Below are 26,575 nucleotides of genomic sequence, written 5' to 3' on the forward strand. Positions count from 1 at the left end.
GCCCTGCAGGCCTCCCTCAGATACGAGCTCAAGCCTCAGGGCAGTGGCTGGCCTGCAAGTCCCCTTTTAGTCTGCAGCCAAGTGGAGGAAAGGGAACTCCTGTCTCCTAAGGCTGCCCTGGCGCCTCCCTCAGCAAGGGCAGGACAGAGAGGCAGCTCGGTGTCCCACTCTGCACTCTGCATGTCCAAGGTGAAGAGGGAACAGCCCTCACAGGCCCTTGTTCCTGTGACTCAGTGACAGAGAGGGACACAAGCTGGAATAACCCAGCACCCACCTGAGGGAGGGCCTCCCTGTGTTTCTGCACAGTGGTCACCAAACCCAACTTTTCCACATGGCTTGAGAAGGACCCCAAGCCTCCCCTTCCCTCCAGGGTACAGAATGTCCCAGGCCTGGGACACTGCTGTGATTCTGCAGCGTGGTGTCCACTAGGTCACTGTTCCCAGGTTTGAAAGGGCTCACGTCTCAGCAGGTGGCGGGGAGATTTGGGGTTACTGGTGGGGACATGTGATGCCCTTGTGCAGAACAGGCTGGCACCTAGGAAGTGCCAATCACACCTGGTGTCTACTCACCCACTGACTGACGGCACTTGGAAAAGCAAAGCTCTGCTCCCTGTACTTCAGGTTGGGTGGAACTGGCTTCACTCTGGGGGGGTGTGGAACTCTAGACACCAGCAGGAAAACCAGGGCTGCTGAGACAGCAGACCAGCCAGGGTGCAGGGATTCATCGGCTTCTCTGAGGATCTGGCTTTAACCCTGACCCGAGACCCTGGGGGCAGACGTGCTCTTTCAGCCAGAGAGGCCTGGGCTCCCTCCGATGCCCCTTCTTCCTGTCCCTGGTAGAGGGGGTGGTCCGTAGCTCGGGGCACTCAGGCAAGATCAGACCTAGACTTCTTCCCTCCAGGATAAGCCCCAGACACTGTGCTAACCACAAGGGCAAGTGGAAGATGGCACAGGGTAATTGGCTACCAGGGACGCCTCACATGATGTCAGGGACTTGTCACTGGTTGGGGCCTCGCCAGCTGTCTCCCTGGTGCTGGTGGCACTGGTCTTCCCTGGGGGGATGTCCACCCACCCTCTATCAGATGCTGGCCACACACAGGGCCAATCATCCAAAGGAACCGAGGGACAAGTTGGTCTCCTCATACAGCTGACCCTTGGACAACACAGGTTTGCCTGCGTGGGTCCATTTTGTGTGGGTTTTCCAGCTGCATGTATTACAGCGATGCATGGCTCAGGTTCCTGATGTGGTATGGAGGGTGGACTGGAAGGCACTAGTGACTTTCACCGTGCTGAGAGCAGGCAGCCCTAATATCACATCCTTCAAGGACCTTCAATTGGCCTTTGCTCGCAGTCTGGTGGGTAGCGAGCAGCAGAGCTGGGTGTCCACTGCACCATGTGCCCTTCCCAGGGTGTGCTGGGGACGACCAAGGGGATTTTATTATCTATCTATCTATCTATCTATCTATTTATTTATTTATTTATTATCTTTGTAGGGTCACACCCATGGCATGTGGAGGTTCCCAGGCTAGGGGTCGAATCAGAGCTGCATCTGCCAGCCTACGCCACAGCCACAGCAACACCGGATCTGAGCAGCATCTGCGACCTACACCACAGCTCATGGCAGTGCCAGATCCTCAACCCACTGCGTGAGGCCAGGGATTGAACCCATGTCCTCATGGATACTAGTCGGGTTCGTTAACCACTGAGCCATGACAGGAACTCCAAGGGGCTTTTAAACATCGACACTGAAAAGAACACAGCTGACTGTGGTTCTGCTTCTGCCCACTGCTTCCCCTCGTGTTTGCGTAGCAGCAACAGCTCTCAAAATAACAGCTCTGTCGAGGAGAGAAGGGGCTGGCATGTGGGTGTGACACTTCCAAGAAACTGGACCAGCTCATAAAAACCTAAGTGTTTCACAAAAGCTTTATTGGTGGTCACGTCTACGGTCATCATTACAGTGCAGAACGATCACAGTTCAGTGCAGTGCTTCTAGTACAAGTCATATAAAACCGTGGAACATGCTGCATGAATAGTACATTTGATATAAAAATAAATTACACTTTAAAAACTACGGCAAAGCTTTACACATAGAAAAAGTAAACACAAAATAGTTAGTGAGGTCCTCATCACTGTCTATCATACCCAGACATGAGATAACGAGAGCAAGGGGTCTCAAGACACCTCTGATGAAGAGAAATCCTGGACAGTGCCAGAATTACTGTCTCCATCAAGGCGATCCAGTGGCTCGTGATCCCACTTCTCAGAACCAGAAGCAATCACAGCTCTACCAAGTTAACTCAGCAGAGTTAGGCTCAGGGCAAATTTCTATAATCCAAACAAATTTCCTCATCCTGGAGGCTAAAAGGTAGGAAAAGCTTCCAACTTTCTTGAAGAAGAGTAGTGTTTAAACTTATGAGAGGAAAAAAAATCCCAAATAATATAAAAATGTATATTATACATTAGATTCCAGTTGCTAAGGCTGAGGGCAAGAGTAATCAGAAACTATTGAGACCTTGAAGCCCCTCAGATCGGGGAGACTCTTGACCACGGCTTGTCCAAGTGTGAGTGAGGTTGCCCACCTGCTCCAGTGACAGACAGTGATCGCCCGCCTGGCTCCCAGGGAGCCCCCTGGACCATACACACCATATCTACACAGCCGTTGCCCTCTGCAGCAGCGGGACCTGCCACCTCTGCTCTTTATAGAGAACGCCTGCCGACCCTGCCCTAAAAGTGATGAGAACTTGGCTTCTAAGAGCCTGACTTACAGAAAAGCACACGAGCTCTTCCTCTACATAGGTGACCACCAGAGAGTTCTGCTCTAAGGAGGTTTCTGCAGCGACACCGGAGCTTTCCCTCCCGGCTCAGCTAAGCAGAGACAGAGGAAGTGTCAGCCGGAGCTGAGACGCATGAGGAACAGGTGGCCAAGATGCAGGATGACCCAGGGACTGCATCCTTTACTGTCCATGGAACAGCTGTGACTGCTCCGGTGGGTGAAGGTAAGACACAAACTTGGCAGATGACAAGAAATATTGCTAATAACGGGCAGTTCCTGGTGGTCTGTGGTTAGGACTCGAGCTTTCACCACTGCTGCCTGCCTTCAATTCCTGATCTGGGACCTGAGATCCCACATCAAAATAAGATCTTTTCTTAAAACAACATCAGTGTTTTAGGAAAGCAGCTCAGGTAACACCACATTCATCCCGATCAAAGGAATTGAATCACTCCTCTGTTCAGCAGGGTATATCCCCCAGGGAAGGGATGCAAGAACAGTGAGCCCTTCCTGTGAACACGAAAGTGAGACCCTGAGAAGCAGGATCTCCTTTATTACTCCACTATTATTTCTCAAGTTCTCAAGAGTCTAGCAGAGAAACCTGAAATCTGCCAACCTTCTTGCCAACTTCCATGCCAGCTCTCCCTTCCTGACCAGGCCCCGGACGCGCAGCGAGCTGACCTGGGCTTCAGCTCTCCCGCTTGCTTGGAGCGCCCCACACACCCTAGACCAGGGGCAACAGCAAATAGACACAAGCCACAGTCCCGTTCTAAGCAGCCGCCTAAAACCTGCTCACAGTCACCAGCTCTACCGTGGTTCTTCCTGGTCTGTTTCCAGAGTAAAATCTGTCTCTGGAGAGACTGGGAAGAGAGCGACACAGAGTGGAGCCTGTGACTCAAGCGGCCTTCTATTATTTCTACTAAACTGGATCTGTTATCTCAGCGCTAAGGCGCCTCCGTGTGGCCTCCCACTGCAGGGACACTAACCACCTGCACTCTGGAGTGAGCGCCCAACTCGAACCTGCGCTCTCCACTCATACCTGTGCTTGCTTGCTGGCCTGACACGGCCAGTGCTCCTTCCAGCTGTACTGCAGCGTGGCATGGGAACCACATCTGACACAGAAAACTCCTGTCCAGCCCACTGCTGCTGTGAACAGCCATCTGAGGGTCAGAGTTGTACTGGGTTTATCGGTGGCTCAGATGTACAGGCAGATGTTAAGCTTCTCTGTCATCAGGTACCGTGCCCCAAGGGCCACCTGCCCGCAAGACTGCCACAGCTGGACCTCCCCCCACCCGCACCCCACTTCAGTGTATCCACCTCCTCTGGTCCAGTCATCTCAAGCCCCAGTCTCTGTCAGCATCCTTCGCCTGCTGCTCTCTCTGCGACTCCTCTACCTGACCTGCTCAGACCTCAGCCCTGCCCTCACCCCATTCAAAATGAGCAGAACAGGGGAGCATCATAGCCACCCAGGAACGGCACCTGCAGCAGGTATGAAATGACATTTAGACTGACATGTATCTGCTGCGTAGGGCTAATTCAGTAAAGCATTAATGTCCATATTTACCAGTTCCTGTCAGGATGCGAGGCAAAGTGTCCTTTAACTTGAGATTCAAAGGAATGTTTAGAGGTCCCTATCAATATTCTCACTGGCAAGATTACAGGTGCTTGAAGACATAAAGGTTACAGGATATTTCAACAATTTAGTTCCAAAATCTAGAAAGCTGCTCTGTGACCGGAAGTACAACCTTAGCCCTTTACCTCCAGGGCCGTCAGGACTGAAAATGTGATGTCCCTTGTTCTAGATGTCACTATAGCAGCGAGAAAATCTGTTTCACAATTAAGAATTGGCAAGAGCTCCCCCAATGAAATTCACAAGCTTCGCAAGCTAAGGGGAGGCAGCCAACAAGAAGGGCCAACTTTCTTTCCTTGAGCAAAACTGTTTTGTGCAGGAGTGGTTTCCAATCTCAACAGCTCCCTGGGAAACAGCACAAGGTGAAAGTTCCTGAGCTTTCTAGACAGACCCTCGTGATTATGCTACAAGGAACGAACCCAGGAGAGTCCAAACCATGTAGTTTTAAAGATCCTGGAACTGGGAATTCTTTTATGGTGAACAGCATACATTAAATGCTCTATTACATATATACACCACAGGGCAGGAAACTAAAACCAAATTCCAGGAAGTATACTTTAACAGCAACCCTTGACAACAGGGATTAACGGCAACTTTACCAACACTTTCCAGATCACCCTCATTCCTCGCAACGGCTAAGGTTTACTTGATGCATTCTAAACTTTTAAAGCTAAAAGAGTATTTTTCTGGGCACTGGAATTGAAGGTAGTTATTTTTATTCTTTTCTCTAGTTTGTATAATGAGCATATAATACTTTTTCAGAATTTTTTGTAGAGACCAAAAATGATGAGGAAATTCTAGAGAACTCTTTAACCAATAGAAAATCCCTAATGTGGAGTGAGATGTGCATTCTTTCCATAGGATGCATTTAGTTTCAGCCATCAACCACCGTCCCCTGCCACCCCCCATTCCCTATTTCTATCCCGGTACTGTTTATCCTTCACTTTACAACCCTAAATTTACTCAGCTTACATGAAAAGGAAAAGGCGCCCACGTCCCCGTAGGTACCCAAGAGCTACTGTGCTGCCCCTTCAGTCCCTGAGTCTACCGTGGCTTGTCCCCAGCAGCAGGAGCAAGTATGCGTGCCTGGAGGTAAACGCCCCAGGGTCTCTTGAAACACCAGCCCCTTCTAGAGTGAAAAGACTGTGCAACTGAGTTCTCTGTAGCTCTTCTCAAGGTTTATCTTACGTTGATGTAAACGTGGAGTATTAAGATAGCCATCCAGCAAAAAGTCAAAAGTATGGGAGACATCTGAAAGCGGTCTGTACTGTAAAAACGTCTTTAGTAATAATTAATCTACCTAAATTCCTGATTTCCAGGCAATGCACAGCAAGGTACAATTTCCCTAACAGACATTCGGATCAAAGACCCTCACCCTGACGAGAGCGAGAGCGAGAGCGCGAGCGAGCGAACGAGCGTGCGCGCGCCCGCGAGAGCCTACGCCGGCGACGGCTGCCTATGGGGGTGTTGTGAGCAGTCACCACCACTAGGGGGAGCCAGGGGCTTGGAGGAAACCGCAGGGAAAGCAATTCCCAGGTTTCAGGAATTTACAGCTTGGATAAAATTATAGGAAGTGGAAGATCATATACCCTCTCTTGGGCAAATGTGTAGTGTAATGAAACCCTTCCAGCTGGACGGAAATGTAGCTGTTTTGTTCATGAAGGTGAAGTCAAACCTAGGTGAGCTTTTTACCCACAAGCAGATCCAGCTCCAGTAGAAGTGGACTCTGGGACGGACAGCTGGAGGGCCCGGCCCTCGGTCACAGGCCAGGAGGTGGCCACCGCTCAGAGCTCAGTGGTCAGCAAGCACTTCTGCTTCAAGGTGGCTTCTTCAGCCAAAGACGGAGCAGAGCTGAAAGGAGGGAAGAATGGGTCATCAACTCTTTTTCAAAAGAAAACCATTTGGGGGACGGGGGGAACAGCAGGCATTTCTCCACACGTGTCACAGGGAGCATGTTGAGAGTTAAAAGAATTATGACCTAAGTGAAAATGTAGTGACACTGAATTTAGCAACAAGGTAGTCCCCAGGGGGGTCACTGTCTAGATAACAAGCTTACGTCATCTTGAAATGGAATCTAGATTCCCCTACCTCCTTGCCTAAAATCCACCAGACAGACTGGTGTCTCACTGAGCTGGGGTTACCCCCAGGAACCAAGGAAACTGCTGTGCTAGACAAACACCCAGGGGCAGGGCGGGGTAGGGCGGGGCTGGGCTTGGGCCTCATGGTTGTTGTCTGAGTCCCTGGACCACTGCACCTGCTCTGTCAGAGCCAGGGGGGAAACAGAAATACACAGCTCGGCCTAAGGGCCCCATGGGCAGAGGTTCAGGGATGCAACCCCTGGTTTCATAGAGATGGAAAACAATATCAAAGTGCAGAGGCCAGAGCTGAACATCAGAAGCACTATCACGACACAGACATGAAACAGCAGTTGCTGGCACCCCCTTCTCCACCTCTACCACAGAGACCAACACTTCCAACTGCTTCTTCTTGGTATCCCTTCACTGCTCTGGATCTTTGGTTCTCAAAGTGTGGTCCCTGAGACTTGTTACACATGCAAATTCTCAGTGATGCAGAGTCAATGTGGAAAGAATGGATATGTATATAGTATAACTGACCCACTCTGCTGTAAAAATGACACCAAGACAACACTGTAAATCAACTACACCCCAATAAAATAAAATATCAGAAACAAAACAAAACAACGACCCAAAGGAGGCCCAGTAACCTGCATCTAACCCTCTCCAGGTGCTCTACTAGCTGAGTTCTACCTGTTCTAAGGGATGTGTTTCCACAATGACTTCCTGATACTAACTACGAAGCTGACACTCCACATGACCAGCCCCACAATCCCTCCTTCCCGTCTTTTTAACTGTTTTATGAACGATTCTGATTATGTTAATATTCGGTGTTTGCTGTAGTCACATAAATATGAAAATATTTTACAACTGAAAATAAGCGTATTTCTTTTTTGTACAATTTCTTTCCCCTGGACTGAGTAATTGCCTCCTTTTTTGTTGTAACTGCTTGCTCAGTTTCCTAGGCTTAGTTTCTAATTTATCCTCAACCTCATAAACGTAACCATGGCTCTGTTCCCAGTAGGAATGTTCAGACACATCATGTGAGAATTAAACTGGGGTTTGGGCCATGTGTTTGTGGTTTCTCCTTGGCGGTACCCTTCCTCAAATTCTATACCCTCCTCTTCAAATATGTGCGGGATCCTTTCTAAACCTGCTTGGAACTGTGCTCTCCTCTGGTAGGTTCTGCACCTATTTCCTGGGTCCCCTGTTTTCTTTCTTGGATAACCACCTTGTTTGGATGGAACTCCTTCCCCAGTAAGTAGCTTCCCAAGGAAGCCTGCCTTAGAAGTATGTACTTTAGAGAAGCCCTCTGTTTAAAAATATCTTCATTCTAATCTCACACTTCATTGGTAGTCTGGGTATAGAACATGCAGTGAAAAATGACTTTCCTGGAGTTCCCTTTGTGGCTCAGTGGTTAACGAACCCAACTAGGATCCATGAGGATGGGGTTTGATTCCTGGGCTCGATCAGTGGGATAAGGATCCGGCATTGCCATGAGCTGTGGTGTAGGTTACAGATGCAGCTCGGATCTGGTGTTACTGTGACTGTGGTGTAGGCCTGGAGCTGCACCTCTGATTTGACCCACAGCCCGGGAACTTCCATATGCCACAGGTGCAGACCTAAAAAAAGCAAAAAAAAAAAAAAAGAAAAGAAAAAGAAAAATGACTTTCCTCCTGAACTCTATAGGTTCTACTATCTTCCAGCCTTCAGTAAAGCCTTCCATCATTCTGATCACCCATCCTTCCTTCGTGCATACTCTTTCCCCCTCTGAAGACAAATATCCTCCCTTAGGTTTGGTATTTTGAAATTTCATCATGTTCCTTGGTATTATCTATTTTCCCTCTGTACTCAGTGGCTACCTTAATCTAGAAACTCAAGTACTTCTGTTCTGGGAAATCTTGATTCCTTTCTTTGACATTTCCTTCACTTTTATTTCCTCTTTTTCTGGATCTCCAATGATTCACATATTGGACTTCCTAGACCAATCCTCCAATTCTGTTTTCTCTCCCATTTTCATCTCTTTGGTCTACTTTTGGAGAGATTCCTCCAATCTTACCTTCCAGGCATTCTCTGGACTTTACTCTTAACATGGTTAATAATTTCTGAGACTAGTTTCTTATTTTCTCTTCCTTTTCTTTTTAAATTTCCTGTTTTTGTTGTATCGATATGGTGTCTTCTCTCTCACACTTTCATTTGCCAAGTTTCTGATCCTCACATTATTTTATTTCCTTGTTTCTTTTTTTTTTTGTCTTTTTTGTTGTTGTTGTTGTTGTTGGTATTTCTTGGGCTGCTCCCGCGGCATATGGAGGTTCCCAGGCTAGGGGTCGAATCGGAGCTGTAGCCACCAGCCTACGCCAGAGCCACAGCAACGCGGGATCCGAGCCGCGTCTGCAACCTACACCACAGCTCACGGCAACGCCGGATCGTTAACCCACTGAGCAAGGGCAGGGACCGAACCCGCAACCTCATGGTTCCTAGTCGGATTCGTTAACCACTGCGCCACGACGGGAACTCCTCCTCCTTGTTTCTTTTCCAAATTTACCTGCTTTGGTCTTGCCTCAAACAAAATAATCTGAGGGAAGCTGCCGGATCTTTTTTTTTTTTTTTTTTTTTTGCCTTTTAGGGTCGTACCTGAAGCACATGGAGGTTCCCAGGGTAGGGGTCAAATCAGAGCTATAGCTGCCGGCCTACGCCACAGCCTCAGCAATGCCAGATCCAAGCCTCATCTGTGACCTACACCACTACAGCTCACAGCAACACCGGATCCCCAGCCCACTAAGCAAGGCCAGGGATCGAACCCACATCCTCACGGATTCTACATGGATTCATATCTGTTTCGGCACAAAGGGAACTCTCAGGCTGTTCATATTTAAGAATGAAGCACTGGAAGGCTGTTTGGAAGCTGTGGACAGATGGGCAAAATCCGCTAACTAACAGGCTTCCAAATCGAGTTATTAGGTAGATTTCCTGGCAATTTAATCAAGGGATCCACAAACGTCAGTGTCTCTGGACCTTTTCTCTCTAGGTGAGTCAGTTTTTCTAGAGCACAACCGTCTTAATTCTCCCCTGAGACATTTACCCTTGGCCAGCAGCATTCTGGAAGCTGGAAGAAGAACGAAGGCTGGAAGCCTCACCCCCCCGGTTTGCAGACACTGAGTTAACCTCCCCGTGCTCAGTTTCTCTCAACAGACTCCCAGGTCCAGGGCCTCTCCTGCCCAGTTCCTCTGGAGGGAAACCTGCAGAATGAGGCCAGCGCTGGCTAGGTGGGGAGGGAGTGTCCAAATGGGTATGAACACTTTCAACAAGCCTCATATCTCAGCTCCAAGTGCCCCATCTTCACAAACATGTGATCCCTCCAGCTCCTGAGCCTTCCTAGCATTCTGCTGTGTGAGTGGGCTTTACACTTTCCTACTTCCCACCCCCTTCCCCTTTCAGGCTTAGATTTCAGTTTTCTCCTCTCTGCCAAGTTAGTTACCACACACCTATCATTTAGCTGCTTCCAAAATTTGTTCAATTCTCTCCATTGCTGTGGTCTCCTCTCCGGTCCTTTGCCTTTGGTGTTTTATGCCTTTAAAATACATTTTTTTTGGAGTTCCTGTCGTGGCTTAGCAAAAATGAATCTGACTAGCATCCGTGAGGATGCAGGTTCAATCCCTGACCTCGCTCAGTGAGTTAAGGATCTGGTGTTGCCATGAGCTGTGGTGTAGGTCACAGACATGGCTCAGATCCTGTGTCGCTGTGGCTGAGGTGTAGGCCGATGGCTACAGCTCCAATTAGACCCCTAGCCTGGGAACCTCCATATGCCATGGGAGTGGCCCTAAAAAGACAAAATAAACAAATAAATAAATAAAATTGTTTTTGGCTGCACCCAAGGCATGCTAAGTTTCTAGGCCAGGTATCAAAGCTGCACCACAGCAGTGACTCAAGCAGTGACAACATTGGAGCCTTAACACACTGAGCCACCTGGGAACTCCGCCTGTGCTGATTTAAGCTGCTAAATTTGTGGCAATTTGTTACACAGCAATAAATAACTAATATAATTATTTTTATGCAATTCATCTGTATTGCTGTACTGCAGCTAGAGTCCATTAATTTCTACCACTCTAGTCTAGTATTTATCCAGTTGACTGCTGATGCACTCTATAAAAGTTTTCAGCTTGGACTATGATGAATGCAGCTGCTATAAACATTCTTATACCTGTCTTTTGGTGGAAATACATCTATATTTCTCCTGGGTATGCACATAAGAATCACTGAGTCACTGAGTATTTTCACCCTTTGGTAGACACCACCAAATCTATGTCCAATGTGGCTATTTCAGAGTTTCAATCACCCTGTACCTTTACTGACGTTAGCTGTTCTAGCGGCATGCAGTAGGATCACACAGTGGTTTGACTTTGTATTTCCTGATAACTTGTCAAGAAGTACCATCCTGTATGTTTACTGGTCATCTGGATAGCCTCCTGTGAACTGCCTATTCAAGCTTTTGCCTGTTTTTCTATTGAAAGTCTTTTTCTTATTGATTTACTAGAGCTCTTTGTATATTCTGAACATGAGTTCTTTGTGAGAGATGGAGACACACTCAGAGGGCAACTGTTCTTCCCCACTCTGGCTTCCCTTTCTGAATGCTTGAAGTTATATCTTTTTATGAATAGGAGATTTTGATACAATCCAAGTTATCCATTTTTTTCCTGTATCATTAAAGCTTTTTGTGACCTGTTTAAAAAATCTTGCAAGGCCACAAGGATGTTCATTTATATTTTCTTCTAAAAGCTTTATTCTGGACATTTCATATTTAGATCTGCAATCCACCTAGGATGGATTTTTGTGTGCAGTATGAGGTTGGGTCAAGATTAATTTTTTCCCCACAAAGATATTTAACTTGTTGGGCTGATTTACTGAAAGGCCATTCTTTCCCTTCAGCACCATAACATTGTTTTTCATAATCGGATAACTGCATTTGTGTGGGTTTGCTTCTGGACTTGACTGTTTCACTAATTTACTTGTCATGTTTTCTTTTTTTTTTTTTTTAGCTATTTCTTGGGCCGATCCCGCGGCATATGGAGGTTCCCAGGCTAGGGGTCTAATTGGAGCTGTAGCCACTGGCCTATGCCAGAGCCACAGCAACGCGGGATCCGAGCCTCGTCTGCAACCTACACCACAGCTCACGGCAACGCCGGATCGTTAACCCACTGAGCAAGGGCAGGGACCGAACCTGCAACCTCATGGTTCCTAGTCAGATTCGTTAACCACTGCGCCACGACGGGAACTCCTGTCATGTTTTCTTTATTGAGATACTGACATATAATATTACATTAGTTTCATGTGTACTACTTGTCATTTTTGATGTAATTATTTTATGACAACTTTGCTTTGGGACGGAATGGAGACAAGCTCTGATGCCATCTCTAACTTGGAAGTCCTTAAGAACTCATGTTTTATTGTGTAAACTCAATTACAAAGAACTACCACCTGGTCCTCTGCACATAATCTCTATTTTTACAGTGGGAATTACTAGTCATTCAAATGTTGAGGAAAATAGCCTAGTGCATTTGTACAAAGTGCCAGCTGATGCTTTGTGGGCTCCCCAGGGCAGGGATCATGTCTCTCTGGTTCCCTGCTGTCTTCTGTGCCAGATACAATCAATGTCTGCTACAGAACAGACATCCAATGGGTGTTTGCTGAGTGAATAAATGTCTTAATGACTATGGAGATGAGAGAACAATCTTAAAATGAAGCTATGGATTTCTCTCTAATTATGATTTCTAATAACTTTTCCTTTACATATAATTAGGACTTTTGTCCTCTCTAAAGCATCAACTTCAACAGACCCACATTCTCAACACCAGGAGGGTAAGAGAAACAGCAGACATACCCAGGAAAAATTTGTCTGAGTTGAGAAATGAAGGCAATTATAAATCTTTGCACAGTTTTGCTCCTAATGATGAAAAGCTAAAGAACTACTTGCTGAACCAAAGCTCCTTTAAGTCTTGTTTCTGTCTGTGGCGAGCTGTGTGTTAAAATGAGCCTGCAGCAGGTCTTTGTGAAAGTTCTCTCAGAGCCTTCACCTCAGGAATGCCCTCCCTCACCCTTACCTGTGCCTCTCCTCCCAGCATGATGGACAACATAATAGTAAAGCATGATGGGAAAAGACGTAACTCAATTTTAAACCAAATATAAAATTTTCAAAATTAACCATTAACATCTTTATCTAATGAATATTTCATTAAAAAATAAGACCTACTTCATAATTTTGTAGAAAATTGCTTCTGACAAGAAAAAAGAAAAAAACGCTACCCTAAATAGCAAACAGTTTTAATTAGGTTCAGTGGAAGAAGAATTGACCTTATTACTTTAAGTATAACTAATTTTATCATTTTTTTCCTTCTAACAAATGCCTCAGAACTGCTACTGAGAAACAACTTGCTTACCTGGTCACGGCATCCACCAAGAACGGAGCTGGGGGAGAGATGAGCGAGGGGACCTCTCTAGGACCATGTCCCTCCTTGCCTGCTGAGGACAGTCCAGTTCCTGAAAGCCCATTAGGAAGGACAGTGCTCTGCTGGGGAGACACAACACATCTGAGCAGAGATGACAGCACCTGCCCAGCAGCCAGCTCATCGGCTCCCAGTCACTTCCTCCATTATGAGAATAAGGATGATTTTCGTGATCAGGGTTGTTTTGCTTTGGATTTTTTTTTTTTTTAACCATCCTTCACATCCGATTTTTATTTTTGTCTTGTTAGCACCTTGAATCATTTATGAACAGAAAAGTTACATCATTCATTTGAAGCCAGCAAGTTCAATTATAAGAGTTTTCAAGGAAAAAGTAGAGGCCAGGTATTCCTTCAGGCCTCACTCTGAAGGGGCAATGGAAAGAAAAATTGCAAATATCATGAACTTACTGGCACAATCCAACGGGGTGTGATCGTTGGTGCTGAAGATACCTGAAATAAATTGTATATATGTGTTTATTTTTAGGGAAGACTGGCTCATGTTCATAATTATAGGCATGATGCTTTCCTCTATTATGAAATGCACTGGGTGGGGGAGCAGTTCCTGGGAGGGGCCTTGAGCTGACAAGGACTTTTATTTTATTTTGGTTTTTTGGTTTTGCTTTTTAGGGCTGCACCTACAGCATATGGAAGTTCCCAGGCTAGGGGTTGAGGGGGAACTACTGCTGCCGGCCTACGCCACAGCCACAAGAGCATGGAATCTGAGCTGCGTCTGTGACCTACACTACAGTTCATGGCAACGCTGGATCCTTAACCCACTGAGCGAGGCCAGGGATCAAACCCGCATCCTCATGGATACTAGTCAAGTTTGTTTCCACTGTGCCACAATGAGAACTCCAAGCTGACAAGGACTTCTGAATGCCAGGTCCTTTTCTACAGCTCAGATGCCACACATCACCATGAAAGAAATGTTCTCTTTAATCTAAAAACTTACTACTCTAAGAATGCTAATACTGCTTTGAGGTTGTTCACTAGAATTTCCCCTTATTCTTAGCATCGAATTTAACATTTATTTTCTGAAATTTCAGCTCATTACAAATAATCCTTGGAGTTCCCACTGTGGCTCAGTGGGTAACAAACATGACTAGTATCCATGAGGATGCAGGTTTGATCCTTGGCCTTGCTCAGTGGGTTAAGGATCTGGTGTGGCTGTGGCTGTGGCTGTGGTATAGGCCAGCAGCTGTAGCTGAGATTTGACCACTGGCCTGGAACTTCCATAAGCTGCAGGTGCGGCCCTAAAAACCAAAAAACAAAACAAAGCAAAAACAAAAACAAAAAACCACCTATTGAAATTCATTACAAATAATCATTACAAATTTCAGTACTTCAGTTCACTACAAATAATCATTGCGCAGCACCCTGAACAATGGATTATGACTAATTCAAATGAACAGCAAAAAAGAAATTATACAGAAAAAAACCTGCCTACATACAGTTCATTTTCTAACTGTGCATGAAGAAAGTAACAATAAAAACACCCATACTGCTCCTAACTCAAAGGGCCTTTGTTACATTCTTTTTTTTTTTTTTTTTTGTCTTACTGCTATTTCTTGGGCTGCTCCCGCGGCATATGGAGATTACCCAGGCTAGGGGTCTAATGGGAGCCGTAGCCACCAGCCTACACCAGAGCCACAGCAACGTGGGATCCGAGCCACATTTGCGACCTACACCACAGCTCACGGCAATGCCGGATTGTTAACCCACTGAGCAAGGGCAGGGACCGAACCGGCAACCTCATGGTTCCTAGTCGGATTCATTAACCACTGCGCCACAATGGGAACTCCTACATTCTTATTAATGTTTAATTTTCTAGATCTTACTTCTATGTAGAATTATAATCAACTCTTCCTATTTTATGAAAACTTAGACTAGTCCTTGCACTGGTGACAGATGAGGATTAGAAAAAATTAATACAAATTCAGGTCTTAGGTAACCACCAAAAGAATAAAAATATAAAATATGACTTTCCCACCAATATTAAGATTTCTTTTACCACAAGAAATAAAAGATGGAGAAAAAGAAATACGGTAAAATAAAAAAAATTGGTGTGGCAGAAACAAGTTCTCTAATAACCATAATTACAATAGATAAATAGATTTAAACTCAATCAGAGGAATTGAGACTCTGAGATAAGATTTAAAAAACAAGACCCAGCAAAACGTTCGTGAAAGGTCCACTTAGAACCAACAGATACGAAAAGGCTGAGAATAGAATGACACACAATTATACATAAGGCAATTCAAACTTAAAGCAAGGTGCCAATTTTTAATCAATCAAAAGGGAAATAAATAAAAAGAATAAGGGCAAAGAGGAGTTCCCCTGTGGCACAGCAGGCTGAGGGTTAAGTGTTGTAACTGTAGTGCACAGGAGGTTGAGGGTTAAGTGTTGTAACTGTAACAACTGCATGCACTGCTGTGGTGTGGGTTTGATCCTTGGCCCAAGAACTTCCACATGCCATGGGTATGGTCAAAAAAACCAAAACCAACCAAACAACAACAAAAAAGGGGTGGGAGTTCCTGTTGTGGTACAGCGGAAATGAATATGACTAGGAACCATGGGGTTGTGGGTTTGATCCCTGGCCTCACTCAGAGGGTTAAGGATCTGGCATTGCCGTGAGCTGTGGTGTAGGTCACAGATGTGGCTCAGATCTGGTGTTCCTGTGGCTGTGTCGTAGGCCAGCAGCTGCAGTTCCTATCCAACCCCTAGCCTGGGAACTTCCATATGCTGTAGGTGCAGCCCTAAAAAAAGCAAGTAAATAAATAAATAAAATTAAATACCATTCACAAAATCAACAAACTATAAAGTATTTAGGACTCAACCTAACAAAGAATAAAGAAGACTTAACAGAGAACAGAGCCTCTAATAATGATAAGAAAATAGAGATATATATCATGTTCAAGAAAAAGATATTACAAAAATGCCAGTTACTTCTAAAATAATACATTTAATATAAACTTCATTAACGTGATAGCAGAATTTGGGGGGGAAATATGACATAATGATGCTAAAATGTGTAAGTAAGGATATACTATATATTAAAACAGATCACAAAGCCAGACTAATTAAACACAATGGTACAAGAACAGAAAAGAAGGCCCAATGGATGAGAACAGAAAGACTAATAAACCAACTGGGAAGACGGATTATTTAGTAGATAATATTGGGGAAACTGGCTCTTTATATGGATAGATACAAAGTTGGGTCATATCAAAGCCATAACAAACACCCCCAAACTCTCAAACTTTTTAAATAGGTTAAAATCTAAATGTGAAAAGTGAAATAAAATAGAAGAAAACAAAAAGAACACTCTGTGACCTCAAGGGATGGGGTGGCAGATGAGGAAGGATTTTTTTAAACCCCAAACCATAAAGAGGTACAAGGAGATTATGTGCTGTCAGAATAAGTTTCCTGCCCAATGAAGGGTGTGAATCTGTCTCCCTCTCATCTCCTGGCAACACACCCTGGCTGTCTCAATCTCCCAGCCACCCACCTTGACGATACTGTGATGAAAATTACTCAGATGTGTTTATATACAGATTAGGAGAAAGTACTTTTAATATCTAAGACTGACAAGGCTTTTCAGGAAACTCCTGAAATCAGCAAGAAAAAAAAAAGATAGGACACCCAAAAGAAAAATGGGCAGAAGACATGAATAGGCAACTGGCTCAAAGAGGGAACCTAAATCAGCATGAAAATAATGGAGGACAGGTAACATTTAATTCATGCGAATTGAAGCAATGAGAGAAATGCATAAAGATGTACCATATTAGAAAGACATAAAGCACAGCTTAAGGAAGAATGCGAGGGAAGGAGGCCTTGCTGGGAGCACTGAGCAATACCCAGTGGAACCAGGTATTCTCATCAGCACCAGCCCTACAACCCTCCTTGTGAGCATGTACCCCAAACTCTCCCACAGCTCCTTGAGAGGGACACGAATGAGGGTGTTTATCTGAATAGACATACAAGAGGTGGCCTGGAAGGACACATATCAAATACAGGTGAATGGGTGTCTCAGGGGAAAACGGAAACAAAACAAAACAAAAGAGAACACTTCCACAGACCCAAAGAGATAATAATCAGCCATGGACTGAGAGGTGTAATTAATTTAATTTGGGCATCTGACATTTTAAAAACTGGATACTACCCTATTGGTCTGAGAGATATCTTACTGTCACAAGTTTATTTTATTTTACATATTTACAATTCCCAAAGTGACAGGACTCTTTATGCTTTCTAGAACTTTCTTCCTAGTCTTAGTAATGGATATTCCTGCTCTAACTTTTAGGCTCTGCTTTTGTTCCTCTATGGGAAGATGGGATTTTATAATTATAACTTGGACATTTCTTCTTGAGGATGGTAACTGTAAACCTAGATAAACACAAAAGTATGATAATAAAACACTTTCTCTAATAAGATACTTTATTTTCATATCTAGAACTTCTGTACAGCTTTACTCTTATAAAGATTTTTTTGATGGAAAAAGAAAAACAATAGCCTTCTTAAAGCCAGGTTTTTTTTTTTTGCTTTTTAGGGCCACACCTGTGGTATATGGAGGCTCCCAGGCTAGGGGTTGAACTAGAACTACAGCTGCTGGCCTACACCACAGCCATAGCAACTCGGAATCCAAGCTGCATCTGCGACCTATTCCACAGCTCATGGCAATGCCGGATCCTTAATCCACTGAGTGAGGCCAGGGATTGAACCCGTATCCTCATGGAGCCTAGTCAGATTCATTAACTGCTGAGCCACGAAGGGAACTCCCTTACAGCCAGCTTTAAATATAATGGGGAAAAAAAATCTCAACAGCAAAAAAAAAAAAAGGAAGGATCTGGAAATAACAAATAGGAAAATGTGAGCATATATTGGGGAAACTGTAACTACACAAATTTTAGGATAAACAGAAAGTCTTGGATGAGAAAAACATTGTACTCTTGGCTAAGAAGACAAATTATCATAAATATATCAGTTCTTTCCTCAACTTATGGAATTACTAATGCAATTACAAATATAAATTCAAAGGTTTTCAGCAGGGGTGAGATATGTTATTCTAAAAAACATCTGAACGCATTAATAAGCATGAGTTCCCCAGTGGCCTAGGGGGTTAAGAATTTGGCATTGTCATTGCTGTGGCATAGGTTTGATCCCTGACCTGGGAACTTCTGTATGCTGTGGGCCCAGCCATAAAAAAGGGGTTCCCACTGCGGTGCAGTGGTTTAAGAAACTGACTGCAGCAGGTTGGGCTGCTAGGGAGGTGTGGGTTTGATACCAGTCCCGCACAGTGGGTTAAAGGATCTGGATCCCTGGATCCGGTGCAGGTCGCAGTTGTGGCTCAGATTCACATATGCCTGGGAAACATCCTATGTCATGAGTGGGGCCATGGAAAAAAATTTAACCAGCAAAAATAGCAAAACATCTGCATAATGATGCCAGACTGGCTTTATCACAAATCAAAATCAATTAAAAAGCTAAAGTTATTAGAAGAGTATTACAGTTCTAATAACTGAAAAATCAGTAAGCATAATAAAATAGCTCATGTGCGGAATCCAAAATGTATAATATTTCTAAATTTTTACTTAAAACAAGGAAAACATTCTAAACTTGTGGCAAAGGAAAACTGTATCAATGATAAAAAAAAAAAAAAGGTCTTTAATCAAGTTGATTTTCATCACTGTATCACACACCTAGTTCCTGAGAAAAAGCAAACAGGCGACAAGCATTCTGAGTTAAGCCTCAAGGACTCCTCTGGGCTTCAGGCCACCCTGCATTAATCTCACAAGTACCTCTTTTGTCTAGTTAATGGATTATTATGGCTCAAGACTGCCAACATCCCTTTGATTTTCTGCTAGCTCACTTTTCTAAACTTGTGATTGATTCTTATCCTTTTGTAAAGTCTCTTTGTTTCTTGACTTAAACTGGTGGTTCCCACCTCACACTGGTACGACCTGGAATGTGCTGGAAATGCAGCTTCTCAGGCCTGACCCCACCTGTACCAAATCAGAAACTGTGAGAGGGGAGCCCAGCAACCTGTGTTTTAATACACTCTCCATGTGATTCATACCCAAGTTTGAGAACTGATGATCTAAGCAAACATCTAGCATCAGGGAAAGTGCCATCTGTACTTCCAAGCCTTGGAGTTCCTATAGCAGTTCTTGTCCTATTACTCCCAAGGAAGTAAATGAATTATCTGTATACCTTCCACCTCAACTGGCATATATGTCTCTGGAGGGAAAGAACAGTTTCCTATTTGTATTATGTTCACAATACTTGACAAAGAATCTCCCAAATGCAAATAATAACCACTATGTTTAATGCCAACCATTCTTATGTTTCCACCTTTTTGTTAATTTTTTTCTTTGTCACGCCTGTGGCACGTGGAAGTTCCTGGACCAGGGATCGAACCTGTGCCACAGGAGTGACCCCAGCTGTTGCAAAACAATGCTAAATCCTTAACCCACTGCATCACAACAGAATTACGTTGTTAATGTTTTTTTAAAAAAATTAAAAGTGTCTACTGTATGAACTCTCTAGAGCTGGTTTATCCCCACATATTCCTCTCCTGCTCTTTAGTATGGTGTTGAATTATAAGCTGGCTTACGGTAACATAGGGTTACATGCAGATTCAAGCTGGCATAACTTTACTACAGAAAGGCAATGCTAAGTGGTTCCTGAGATATAAACTCTTATGAAATGAAAAGTTTTACTGTTGAAAAGGCAAAACTTGGACTCTAGCAGAAATATTTTTCCCATCTTACTGTTCCAAAGTATATTTACCTGAGGGGTGACCTTGTGGTCAATTAGATTCTCAGTTAGAGATAGAAGCAAGGCATCCAATTCATCTGTAGCATCCTATGGAAGACACAATGTACAGATGTTAAATGACCCATTAATCATCACATAATTTTTTCCATATCCTCGCAATGTATAATTTGGACCTAGGCCAGGTTGATGCTAACCTTTGAACAAAAAGAGACCTCAGGAATAATGGTTATTAGTGACTTCCCCTTTTTTTAGAGGGGAACCTAGCCTACAATCAGAACTTTAAAAAGCTAAAGTGTTATGGGAATTTTCACATAACTATTCCTTTTGGTGAGACAAAACCTAGTAGGGTTAGAAATATCTGGCTCTCAGCTCTTAAAATAGATGAGAAAAGTAAAAGGTTCAGCCCATGAGGCAGTGAGTAAAGAAGCCTGAATCCCACATGCTTCTTTATCCATACATATGGGGGCTTCACTGTCTACCAAAGAGAATAATATAAACTTCCCTCTATAAATGTTAACTAATACTTTTTGTTTAATTAGTATTTGAAACATCTTATAGAAACAGAGTTCTGTACTGGAGGGTGTGTTTTGGGGGAGATGAGAAGAATTTTAAAAAGATGAAAGATAAAATTCCAATCTGGAAATAAGAGAAATAAGTATCTAGGGTGTAGTACATAACAAAAAGGCCATTCATTTATACATTCCTATTTCCCATCTGTCTGTCGTCACGCCATGGTATGTCCCCTGTTCAATGTTGACCTAATTCTAATCACATGCAAAAAAATTGTCCTCTCTCTTCTCACCTCTCCCTCCTCCCATTCTACCCCCTCCTACCTCCAAACATGGTGACCTCCCCAAACAGCTTGTGCATATCTCTACCATAACATATTAAAATTTTCTCTCCAACTGTACCATAAGCAGTTTGAAAGAATGGCCATGTTTCATTCATTTTTGAATTTTAAAAGCCTAGCATGTTGTCTAGTACAATACACAATAAATCTCTGAGCTAAATATCCACCTCTATTTCAAAAACATCTGTTTCCACCTAACAATTTTCAATGATCAGTCGAAGATGTCAATATATCTCTTTAGAATTTTAATTAGCAGACAGGAATCTCTAGATTGAAGGTATTTTGGGTGGAGTTTTTTTTAACTCAAAAGTCTGAATAATTACACATCTAAATATTAACTGTATACTGTCTTTGGGTAATGGGGATACAAAATGATTCCTAATTTTTTCTTATTATGAAGTATTTGGTAAGCATCTATAATAAATGTGTTTATGCAATAAAAGAACAAAATGGCAAATGTTCATTTACAAAAATAAATTTGTGTTTAACTTGTAGATGAAGACACTCACTGGCCAATGAACTGGTTTTCTATGATTTCTGAACTGGTAAGGGTGTGTGGCAAGTAGATATAGGAAAAGCAAGATTTGAGATAAGCCGGTTGTATTACAACATGATCAACTTTAGAAAGCTAATTTTAGGGAGTTCCCGTCGTGGTATGGCGGAAACGAATCGGACTAGGAACCATGAGGTTGTGGGTTCGATCCCTGGCCTTGCTCAGTGGGTTAAGGATCCGGCGTTGCCGTGGGCTGTGGTGTAGGTTGCAGATGTGGCTCCAGCGTAGGCCAGCAGCAAAAGCTCTGATTGGACTCTTAGCCTGGGAACCTCCATGTGCTGCGGGTTAAGTCCTAAAAGAAAAAGTTAATCAGTCAATATTTATTTAGTGCCTATTATGTGCCATGTACTGTTTCAGTCACTAGGGAAGCAGAGCCAGCATCCAATTTAATCCATAGCCAGTATCCTATTTAATCCAAAAAGATTAAATTGACTGATTTAAAAAAAAAATACAGAGATCACCTAAAAAACAAAAATACCAACAAATAACACAAAAACTGGAGAAGAAACCCTCAGATCCTCTGGTGAGGGATTTGACAATAAGATTCTCCCTAGAAGTGAGGCAAGTGTCAATCAGAAATTACCTTGGTCCTGCCTAGGAGTCAACCCAGTACAGTCTCTGGAGAAACCTTAAAATATAAGTGTGGAGTTCCTGTTGTGGCATAGTAGAAACGAATCCAATCCAACTAGGAACCATGAGGTTGCGGGTTTGATCCCTGGCCTTGCTCAGTGGGTTAAGGATCTGGCGTTGCCGTTGAGCTATGGTGTAGGCTGCAGATAAGGCTCAGATCTGGCATTGCTGTGGCTGTGGTGTAGACCGGCGGCTACAGCTCCGATTCGACCCCTAGCCTGGGAAACTCCATGTGCCGTGGGTGTGGGCCTAAAAAGCAAAAAAGTGTTACCTTTAGAGCAGAACCACCTTCTGCAGGTGTGGTACACATCCCAGCACGGGGCTCCTCAGGGAGGGGCGTGTTGTTCTCACTAACCACAGCACTAAGAAGAAAAAGAGGAGGTCACGTCATGAGGAGTGATACAGGAGACAGAGGCAGCATTTTCAAAGAAAGACAAGGCTTTGAAAAGAAGAATAAGAAATCCATGCAGGGGAAGTAGAAATTGCATTTGTGAGGAGCATGGGAGCTGCCAGCACTGCCCTCACTTGCCGCTGTGAAACCCCTCCCCACCCCACCATGTAACAGCTTTCACCTCCAGGTCAGACTCATTCACAGAAAGGTCAAAATGGTGGACTCCACTGCTGCCCTCCTAAATCTCAATGAAATGACAGAAGAGATTTACTTTTGACAAAGGAATAAATTCATGAAACTTCAATATAGAATGTCAGTGGTAGTTCAGAAGTGTTGAGGAAATCCTGAAAGCTATGAAATGCACAGAAGAGGATGATATTAGAACTATGGACAGATCAAATGTTACAGTCTCCTCCAAAGAGCAGAAAATCTAGAGAAATTATATAAAAGAAAAGATACACACAAAAACTGTAAGAAAAGACAGATAGATACACAAAAAAGATTAAATAGGCTGATTTCTAAAAGCTGTTACGAAATACATGAAGGGGAAGTTCAGTGGGACAGAAAAGAGAGAGAATATCTGAGCTATGGGAGAACAAGTCAGGAAACCACAGAGAAATCACTTAAGGACTTGGGCTGGAGAGCTCCACTGCAGACAGAAGTAACATCCTGGGTGCCCCACATACTACAAGGGGCCTCGCCAGGTGAGAGGGTGTCAGCAGTGAGACAAGGATGTCTAACTCCAGATAAGAATAAGAACAGGAGCAGGCGTACCAATGGCTTCCACACCAGGGAGGAAGGGCAAAAAGCCAAAAGACCATCATCCACCAAGCTAACACACCCAGCAGGAAACCCCAGTTTCTCAGTGTCACTGAAAAGTGTGCAAGCAATAGGAGAAGTTCCTGCCCAATCCAACAAGGAGACTGAGAAAAATGTGAGACAAATCCTAGAGTGGAAAAGCTGGACTTATGAGAAAAACAGAAGCTAGGACTGCTGCAGCCATAACACTGAGGCAAATGGAGGCAAAAAGATGAACAATAAGAAGGAACAGTTATGAGAAACAGAGAGGTAACTGAGATATTTCAACTAATGACTAACAGATACTGGATATTAAAAAAGATAAGGGCTTATGATTTTCTAGAACTAAAAAAAGACACAGGTCTTCAGACTGAAAGACCACCCTGAATACCAATAAGAATAAAAATAAACTATTCCCCTGAGACACACAGTAATGAAAATGCAGGATATCAAAAATAAGCAGTAAAACCTAAACATTGCCAGAGAGAAAAAACAACTTTGTTCTCCAGAAAAAAGAAACAGCTCAGACGAAAGGAGCTGATTTAAGAAGCAGTAAGCACTGAAAGGAGCGAAATACATTTCACAGTGAATTCCTCCAACCCTTCAACAAAAGATGAGTCCTGCTTTTCAATACACTAATAGTGAACTATCAGAAAGAGAGGTCAAGAAAACAAGCCTGTTTAAAATCACATGAAAAAGAATAAAACACCTAGTGATGACACTACTATGAAATGAGATAGCGGTAAGGATGGTAAAACTTTGTCAACCTACTATAAAAAGCATTAAATTGCAGGAGTTTCCTTGTGGTGCAATGGATTAAGGATCTGATGTTGTCACTGCAGTGGCTGGGTCTGATCCCCAGCCTGGAAACTTTCACAAGCCTCATGCATGCCCCCTCCTCCCAAAAAAGAAAAAAAAGGCATTAATTGCATACTTTTGAAGGGTAAATTTAAGAGAATTACAACCCAATAAGAACAAAGATAAATGATCTTTTTATCTTTTTTATCTCTTTTTTATCTACTATGCAAAACATGAAGGTGTGACAGAGCTCGATATGTGGTACACAGAAATGTATTAAGTAATCTCCAGAATTTTCTGATGCCTGCAATATTTCCTTTTAAAGAGGGGGTACTGGAGTTCCCATCGTGGCGCAGTGGTTAACGAATCCGACTAGGAACCATGAGGTTGCGGGTTCGGTCCCTGCCCTTGCTCAGTGGGTTAACGATCCAGCGTTGCCGTGAGCTGTGGTGTAGGTTGCAGACGCGGCTCGGATCCCGCGTTGCTGTGGCTCTGGTGTAGGCCAGTGGCTACAGCTCCGATTCGACCCCTAGCCTGGGAACCTCCATATGCCGCGGGAGCGGCCCAAGAAATAGCAACAACAACAACAACAACAAAAAAAGACAAAAGACAAAAAAAAAGTTAAAAAAAATAATAAATAAAAAGGGGGTACAGGAACTTTTTTAAAAAGTGTGGTATGGCATGGGGAAAAAGACAGAGTAACAGGAAAGGAGAAGATCCAAAAATAGACCCAAGTTTATATAAGAACATATAAGTATATTTTAAAGGTTCCATTTCAAATCCTGGGAAAAACAGATTATTCCTGATAATAAAAATAGATTATTCAAAATACCATTTTGGAAGCTGGAGTATTCTAGGATGTTCTAGCTTCAAAAGTTTAATGACATTTCTAATAAACAATTAGGCATTCCCCATTATTCTCCTCTTAGCAAAAAAAATTTTGATGATATTACTCTAAAAGGCTCCAGTAACAACAGTCGTAGTAAAAAATACCGTGGGAAAACTGATTTATTACAATTAATTAAAAGGTTAAGTTGCAATTACAGTTTTACCCTGATCACCAATTCGTATGTTTGCTGAATACGAACTGCAAAGTCCTTTATACAAAGCTTAAATGCTATGTTGATTATGGTGCCTGGAACTGACTGCAGTTTATCAGAAAACTCTTCACTGAATAAGTTTTGAATAACGGAAAAAGAAACACATTCATTCATCCAGCAATGTTTTAGCACCAGCTAAGCACAGAACACTGGATATACAGAGATGAACAACACAAATTGGACAGAGTGGGGGCAGAGGTCTAGTAAGACAAATAAATGACATAATAACCAAAAGACAGGCAAAAGGAACTTAAAGGGAATAGCAAAGAAATTTGTTGCATCATGGAAGAGCCCATGGTAAGAAAATTTATAAGAGCAATCCCACCATGATGACAAGGATGGCACTAAAGTTAACCGCCTTCCACATCTAAGAGAAACTGTACACATTCCTCATGTATGTCTTAAAAGATTAAAAATATCTTAGGTTGTTTTTGCTCTACAGTTTGAATCTGCTGAAGAAGAAAGAGAATGGAGAAAGACTAATCAGAAGTACCTTCAAATATCTAAAGTTAGGTTCTAGCAAGCTATGTAATAGATAGAAGAGGAAACTCAAGGTATCTTTTGAACAGATATCCTGAAACCGTGTGGTCACAGACTGGGAAAGAGGTAAAAAAGCACCCTCAAGAGGGAACTGAGAAGGAAAAGAACATCAGTATAATTCAGTCTACCCAGAGCTGTACCTGTTTGTGGCAGCATCCTGAACACTGGCATTCTTATGACTTAATAAGCTATCTTCTCTTGTAACCTAAGAAAATAAAATCATAAAAATTAAATCTTTGTTGAGGATGCTAAAGTAATAAGAAATACATATTTATATGTGTTTCCTGTAAAAACAGAAATATCATCATGCTTCAGTTCCTTATCTATGGAAATAGCAGTACTGCAACCTGTGCCATGCCATCCCACTCCTAAATTAATAGTCCGAGTTTCCATTGCAATATGTTGGTATACAAGTCCATATACCTCACTAGACAGCTCTCAGATATTTAAGACACCATGGTATATTGGCCCATATATACAGAATCCAAAAAGATTTAATGCCAGAATGTTTCAAATTTACATGATAAAAGAAACAGCTATTAAGCTCTATATCTAGCTTCCTACTTTTCCCTGAACACAGAGAATATTTCAGAAGAGAATTCTAAAAATTATTTCTGCAGAGGTCAGTTAGTTCTTCCCTCAACTTTTCTGAGGTATCATTTGCATACAGTAAAATGTACACATTTAAAATGTATGGTTTTATGAATTTTGAAAAATATACACAGGTGTATAATCAACAGTAAACATCTGTAACACTTCCACTACCCTCAAAATGTTCTCCTGAGGCTTCCACTGCAATCCCATCGAAACCCCTTAGATGTAGCCAGCAATGAGCTGTACTTTCTAGTTTTGTATAATCATAATATGCTCACCTCCTTAGAGTAACATAAGCCTTTTGAGGTTCGCCCATGGTGTTGCATGTATCAATAATTCATTCTTTTTTATGTGCTGAGCAGCATTCCACTGTGTGGACAGACCACAATTTGTTTATCTGTTTACTTGCTGATGGACGTTTGGACTGTTGCCAGTTTTTACATATTGACATATTGCAAATAAAGCTGCTAGGGACAGTCATGTACTAATACCTATGTGAACCTACATTTTCATTTCTCTTGGATAAATACCTAAGAGTGGATACTGCTGGGTCATGTGGTAAGTATATGTT

General features: G+C 43.0%; 1 protein-coding gene across 2 annotated transcripts in view; it reads right to left on the bottom strand.

The window, feature by feature from the left end:
• Positions 1 to 1,904: 1,904 nt before the first annotated feature.
• The window catches only part of EPB41L5 (erythrocyte membrane protein band 4.1 like 5), a 136,110-nt gene continuing 111,439 nt past the window's right edge, over positions 1,905 to 26,575 (bottom strand). Inside the window, exons 20-25 of one of the 2 annotated variants that reach the window (XM_047772183.1) lie at positions 25,551 to 25,615; positions 22,055 to 22,145; positions 19,763 to 19,837; positions 13,382 to 13,423; positions 12,909 to 13,036; positions 1,905 to 6,250 (exon numbers count right to left, since the gene is read on the bottom strand). In XM_047772183.1, coding sequence (XP_047628139.1) covers positions 6,184 to 6,250; positions 12,909 to 13,036; positions 13,382 to 13,423; positions 19,763 to 19,837; positions 22,055 to 22,145; positions 25,551 to 25,615 — 468 coding nt within the window. In that variant the 3' untranslated portion in view covers positions 1,905 to 6,183. Of the gene's footprint in view, positions 6,251 to 12,908; positions 13,040 to 13,381; positions 13,424 to 19,762; positions 19,838 to 22,054; positions 22,146 to 25,550; positions 25,616 to 26,575 lie in introns of both variants that reach the window. The other variant, XM_047772182.1, reaches the window with a different exon arrangement.

This window comes from Phacochoerus africanus, chromosome 3 (genome assembly GCF_016906955.1).
Source record: "Phacochoerus africanus isolate WHEZ1 chromosome 3, ROS_Pafr_v1, whole genome shotgun sequence".
Classification (NCBI taxonomy): Eukaryota; Metazoa; Chordata; class Mammalia; order Artiodactyla; family Suidae; genus Phacochoerus; species Phacochoerus africanus.